Source organism: Pteropus vampyrus, unplaced genomic scaffold, assembly GCF_000151845.1.
Source record: "Pteropus vampyrus isolate Shadow unplaced genomic scaffold, Pvam_2.0 Scaffold77, whole genome shotgun sequence".
NCBI lineage: Eukaryota > Metazoa > Chordata > Mammalia > Chiroptera > Pteropodidae > Pteropus > Pteropus vampyrus.
In genome coordinates, this window is record NW_011888858.1 from 2,157,170 (window position 1) to 2,164,402 (window position 7,233).

The window sequence follows — 7,233 nt, forward strand, 5'->3', positions numbered from 1 at the left end:
TGATAAGAGGTTAATATTCAAAAAATATAAAGAACTAATACAACTCAACAACAACAAGAACAACAAAATCCAATTAAAAAATAGGTAGAGACCTGAACAGATATTTCTCCAAAGAGGAAATACAGATGGCCAATAGACATGTGAAAAGATGCTCAAGGTCATTAATCATCAGAGAAATACAAATTAAAACCACAATGAGATATCACCTGACACCTATCAGAATGGCTATCATCAACAAATCAAAGAATTACAAGTATTGGCGAGGACGTGGAGAAAAGGGAACTCCCATACACTGTTGATGGGACTGCAAATTGGTACAGCCACTTTGGAAAATAGTCTAGGGGTTTCTCAAAAAATTAAAAATGAATATGCTTTTTGACCCAGCAGTTGCACTTCTGGGTATTTACCCAAATAAAACCAAAACAATAATCCATAAAGATCTGTGCACCCCTATGTTCACAGCAGCATAATTTACAATAGCCAAGATATGGAAGCAACCTAAATGCCCATCAGGGGACAATTGGATAAAGAAATTATGGTTCATATATACAATGGAATATCACTCAGCCATTAAAAAAATGAAATCCTACCATTTGCAATGACATGAATGGACCTAGAGGTTATTATGTTGCATGAAAGAAGTCAGTCAGAGAAAGATAAATACCACATAATTTCACTTGTATGTGGAATCTAAGGAACAAAATGAAGAAACTAACCCAAAACAGACTCACAAATATAGAAGACAATCTGGTAACGGACAGCGGGGAAAGGGGTTAGGGGACTGGGAGGAAGGGGTGAAGGGTTAAAGAAGTACAGATTAGTAGTTGATAGATGGTCACAGGGATGAGGAGTACAGCATAGGGAATGCAGTTAACATTAATGTAATAGCTAGGTGGAGAGCCAGAGGAGAGAAAGAGCAATTAGGGGGATCATTTTATAAACTCCGTAAATTTCTAACCAATATACTGTATACTTAAAACTAATAAAATAAAATTTAAAAAATATATATGTGCAAGAATTGATGAAATTTGAACATGGACCATGAGAAAGATATATGAATGTTAAATTTCCTGATTTTGATAACAGTATTGTAGTTATATAAGACAATGTCTTCATTTTTAGGAAATACATACTGAAGGATTTAGAGAAAGGGGTATATGATGTCTGTAACTTACTCTCAAAAATAATAAATGATTCAGAAAAAAATTAAACACAAATAAACAAGCACCATAGAGAAGAGAGAATGATAAAGCCAATGTAAAAAATGTTAATTTTTACAACTTTTCAGTAAATTTTAAATTATTATTAAAATGAAAAGCATATATACTATTAAAATCAAAGGTATGTACATGTTTAAGAGAATTGGGCCTATTAGAATGGTAAACTTACAACTGCAATTTGAAATGTATAATTGAGTGATCGATTTAGAATTTGACATTAAGTTAAAATCTTAAGCCCATGTCATTCTCACATTTAAAAACTTCAGGTTCACCATATTTATAAGTTTAATGTATTTGATTTTTAAATAACTAATATTTGAAAAGGTTTTGCTTGTTAATGTAGATGGTTGAAGAAAATACTTTAAAAAAATCAAATTTATATATTTATAAATATAGTTTAAAGTATTTCAAGGTATTTAAGTTTAAAAAATCAAACCAAACATTATTCAAGACTCTTAAAAATCATTGTTAAAAACTGCTAGGATCATAAATAGAATAATAACTTTCAAGCTGAACTTAAATTTGAAGCCTAAAATAAAAAATAGATTATTTTTAATTCTAAATTTTTAAATAGACTATTAATTATTTAAAGCAAGCATATACCTCTGAACAGTCTTTTCTGCAAACAGAAACTATGCTCAAGGGTACCAAAAGACTCACATCATTGGGTGTAGCAGTTTTCTTAAGTGACTATAAATTCCTTGCCACTTCTCGCTTTGAAAGGTGGAATTTGTATCCCTGCCCCCTTGAATCTGGCCAGACTTGTAACTACATCAATCAGCAGATTATGACTGCAGTGATATGTGACTTGCAAGGCCAAATCATAAAAATATAAAACATGTAGTTGCCACCTCGTCTTTTGGAATGCTCACCCTTGGGAACTCCATTTTAGGATATTCCTTCTCAGAATGCAGTTGCCATGCTGAGAGAGGTCTAAGACACATGGAGAGGGCATATGAAGGTGATCCCGTAGATAGTCCCAAATGAGTTTAGCCTTCAAGTCATCCCAGCCTAGACACCACAAATAGGTATTGTCATGAACTGAATGTTTATGTCTCCCACCCACACAAAATTCATATGTTGAAGCCCTAACCCCTAATGTGATAGTATTAACAGGTAAAGTCTTTGGGAGGTGATTAGGTTTAGATAAGGCCATCAAGTTAGAGCCCTCATGATGGGATTAGTGTCTGTATAAGAAGAGGAAAAGACATCAGAACTCTCCCTCTGCATACACACATGCAGAGATCATGTGAGCACCCAGCAAGATGGTCACTGGCTACAATTGGGAATAGAGCCCTCATCAAGAAGAGAATATGCTGGCACCTTGATCTTGGATTTCACAGCCTCTAGAACTGTCTATGGTATTTTGTTATGGCAGCCTGAGGTGACTAAGACAGGTGTGAAGGAAGCTTCAGATGATTCCAGCCCGCGACCATTTCAGACATGTGAGCCATTTGAAATACCCCAGCTGAGACCCCAGATAGCATGAAGCAGAGACAACCCTGCTTACTCTGCCCAGATTTCTGACTCATAAAATCCTTGAGCATAATAAAATGGTGGTTATTTAATGTCTTAAGTCTGGAGGTGGTTTTGTATGAAGCAACAGATAACTGGATCAGAACTATATCGGTTTTAGATTATCTGGAGTTTGTTTTCTGAGCTGATTAGGTTTAAAGGTATTAATGATCCTATTGCCAGTGGTTAAAAAAAATTTAAAAAGGACACTGGTAGTCCATGGCATACAAAACAGAAAGCAAGACTTTGGGTGACAAGCAACAGAGAACATTTTAGTAAAATAAGGAAGTATAGCGGAGTTGGTTTGTTGTTTCAAAGTACACTGGAGAAGCTGAAGAAAGAAATGATTAGCTCAAGCCTTTAAATTCCCACCTTAAGGTGTGGGTAAAGGACCAAAAAGTTTTATAACTTGCCCCCCCAAAAAACTTTATTTTCTATGGTCACAGGCCTGAAAATTCTTAAAAACAAACCTAAAATCTAATTCCGCAAGTGGGTAAATTACAATGCAAATTTAATTCTCAAACTTATATGATCTCCTATACTCAAATTAGGGCAATGATCAGGAAGAAATGGGTCCTTGAAAATAAGAATGGGGGAAGATGTGCAGATTCCAATGAAGCTGGGTACTTTAAACCACTGAGTACTGCTGAGCCTTCCTTACCAAAAGAATCAGCACTTCCTTCCCTGCCTGAGGGGGTTAGACTCCCCTTGCCTGAAGAAACTGTAATGGCTTCCCCTGAAGTAAATACCCTCCGGGGAAGCTGCTGACCTACCCCTACTATCTTCCATTGCTTCTAGATCTATAACCAGACCCAAATTCTAGGTGCCATAACAGCCTTCCATAGCTGTTCCAGCTCCCACAGTAGCTTAAGCACTAATTTTGTGTTACTCATAGTGGTTCTGTTTCTCTGATCAAATCCTGACTGATACATGAGGCACAGATGAGGTAGTCAGAAAAGTTTATTTGATGAGAGGAGAAAATAAAGAGAAAGAAAAGGAAAGTACACACCTAGAAATAAAGGTGTTATAAAAGCATGATATATTTACAAACATATACATGTTACAAAGTCAGTTAGAAACTGTTCCTTTCACATAGACTCACGTTTTTTGGAGGAAGGTAGTTTGGATCTGTGCCTTTGGCTATTGAGAGTCGTAGTATCCGAGGAGAAGGATCAGAGATTTTAAGAGAATCTTTTTTTAAGTAATCACTGAATGACCTATATGCAAATTGAACATAAAATATTATCATCATTGGAGGAACAATAACTGCATTTTCATTGCTATAATTAACATCCAAACAATTATATATATATTATTTCTATCTCAGGAACATCTTTTCCCATAATCACCAGACTGGTTTTCCTCAAAAATTTTTTTACTGTGATCCACAGTAAGAAGTACATTTTATATTGTGATACAGCATATGTAAATCCATGTATGTATCTGAAATAAACTTATCATGAAATAATGCTTGCCCTAGGCAATATATTCTAATTTTTTAAATTTAATGTGATTTGATTAAAATAAAAGCTAAAATTGATTTCATGATCAACTGATAGGTTGAGACTTGCAGTTTAAAAAACATTATTATTAGCTGTAATAGTTTTTATGTGGATTCCTTAAGATGGTCTACATAAAAAATCATGTCATCTATGGTAGAGATAGTTTTACTTTTTCCTTTCCAACCTGAATGGCTTTTCTTTCCTTTTCTTGCCTAATTTCCCTGACTTGAATCTCCAATATGTTGAATAGAAGTGGTGAGAGCTGACATCCTTGTCTTATCCCTGATCTTAGGGAGAAGGCATTTCATCTTTTATCATTAATTATATTAGCTGTAGAGGTTTTGTAGATTCTCTTTATCAAGTTGAGAAAGTTCCTTTTTATACCTAGTTTATTAAGCATTTTTATCATGAAAGTATGTTGAATTTTGTCAAATGTTTTTTCCTGAGTCTATTGAGATGAGAATGTGGTTTTGTTTTTTTAATTCTATTATTTTAGTATATTACATTGATTTTAGTATATTGAACTGAATATATTCTTGTATTCCTGGGATAAATCCAACTTGTTTATGGTGTATAATTATTTTTATATGTTGTTGGATTTGGTTTGCTAGTATTTTGGTGTCGATTGTTGCCTGTATATTTAGATTTGGTTTGGTAGTCTTTTGGTATGGATTGTTACATGTATATTCTTAAGAGGTATTGTCATTCTCTTGTCTTGCAACAGCCTTTTCTGATTTTGGTATCACGGTAATATAGACCTCATAGAATGAGTTTGAAAAGTGTCTTATTTTTGGAAGAGTCTAGAGGATTGGTGTTAATTCTTCTCTAAATATACCATAAAATTCATCAATAAAGACATCTGTTCCTGAGCTGTTCATGGGAACTTTTTTAAAGTTATTAATTCAGTTACTTTACTTGTTATAGACCTGTTAAGATTTTATTATTGAATCAAATTCAGTAGTTTGTCTTTCTAGGAATTTGTCCATTTCATTTACATTACCTAATTCATTGGCCATACCATTGCTCATAGTAACCCTAATAATCCTTTTTTAAATCTCTCTAAGGTCAGTTGCAATGACCCTTTTTGTTATAAATGATTCTTAAAAAGGTCCCCTCTTTTTTTCCTGAATTTAGTAATTTGAATCTTCTTTTTGTCTTGGTCAGTCTAGCTAAAAGTTTGTTTTATTGATCTTTTCGAAAAACCAATTTTTGGTTTTGTTGATTTTCTATTTTTCTAATTTCTATTTCATTTCTTTCTACTCTAATCTTTATTATTTCCTTCTTTTTGCTTGTTTTAAATTAATTTGATTTTCTATTTACAATATCTTAAGATGGAAGATTAGGTTACAATTTAAGATCTTTCTTTTCTGTGTAGTCTTTTACAGCTAAAACTTCTCACTAAGCACTATTTTAGCTGCATATCATAAGTTATTGTATGTTGTGTTTTTATTTTTATTAATATCAAAGTGATTTCTTCTTTGACCATTGTTTAGGAATGTTTCACATTAAATATTTCACATATTTTTTAAGTTTCCACATTTCCTCCTGCTATTGGTTTCTAATTTTATTCTATTGTGGTCAGAGAACTAATTTTGTATGAATTCAGTTTTTTTAAAATTTATTGAGACTTATTTTATGACTTAATATATGATCTATCATAGAGAATGTTCCAATTGATAAGGATGTATATTCTGCTATTTTTGGATGGCATGTTCTATAAATATCTTTTAGGTATAGTTGGTTTATAGTGTTGTTCATGCCTTCTGTTTCTCTGTTAATCTTCTGCTTGTTATTCCTCCCGTTATTGAAAGTGGGGTATTGAAGAGTACAGCTATTATTGTTTACTTGTCTATTTCTTCAGTTCTATCGGGTTTTGCTTCATCTATTTCAGGACTCTGTTGTTAGGTGCATATATGTTTATAATTGTTATATTTCCCCTAATTGATTGACCATTTTATAATTATAAAATCTCCTTTGTTTCTAGTATCAATGTTTGTCTTAAAGTCTATGCTGTTTGATATGAATATAGCCACTCTAGCTCTTTTTTGGTTGGTTCACATAGTATACACTTTTTTCATCATTTTACTTTTAGCCTGTTTCTTTGAATGTAAAGTATGTGTCTTGTTGATAGCATACTGCTGAGTATTTGTTTTTTCACCCATTCTGTCAATCCCTGTCTTTTGATTGGCACGTTCAATTCATTTATCATTTAATGTATTTAGTGATAACATAAAACTTATACCTATATACTGCCATTTTGCTATTTGTTTTTACATGTTATATCTTTTTGTTCCTTTTTTGTTCCTCCAAAATATTAAATATTTTTAGTGTGCCATTTTGTATATCATTTTAATTCCCTTATTTCTTTTCCTGTATTTAAAAAATTATTTTCTTAGTTGTTGCCCTGTACATCTTATAACAATCTAGTTCAAATTAATACCACTCCATCTCCTCCTCCTCCTTTTTGCTGTTTTTAAAAAATACATTGTATGCCCATCAACACAGATTTATACTTGTTGCTTTATGCAATTGTCTTTTAAATCAGATAGGAGAATAAAAGAGTTACAAACAGAAAAATACATTTATGCTGTCTTTTATATTTACCTATGTAGTTAATTCTATTGATGCCCTTTATTTATTCATGTAGGTTTGAGTTACTGTCTAGTGTCCTTTTATTTTAGCCTGAAGGACTCCCTTTAGTATTTACTGTAAACAAGTCTGCTGGCAATAAATTTTCTATTTTTATTTATCTGGGAATGTCTTAATTTTTCCTTCATTTTTGAAGGATAGTTTTATTAGATAGAAAATTCTTGGCTAACAGTTTTTTTTTCTCTTTCAGAGCTTTAAATATATCATCCTTCTGGCATTCATGGCTTCTGATTAGAAATCACCTGTTAATCTTATTGCAGTTCATTTGTATGTGATGGGTCATTTCTTTCTTGTTGCTTTCAAGATTCTCTTTTTGGCTATGGACAGTTTATGATGTGTCAAGTTAT

General features: G+C 32.5%; 1 protein-coding gene across 1 annotated transcript in view; it reads right to left on the reverse strand.

Moving 5' to 3' along the window:
- THEGL (theg spermatid protein like) overlaps positions 1-7,233 on the reverse strand; it is a 51,090-nt gene that overhangs the window by 6,848 nt on the left and 37,009 nt on the right. Inside the window, exon 6 of the mRNA XM_011362671.2 lies at positions 3,838-3,952. Within this exon, the coding sequence (XP_011360973.1) occupies positions 3,838-3,952 (115 nt within the window). The remainder of the gene's footprint in view (positions 1-3,837; positions 3,953-7,233) is intronic.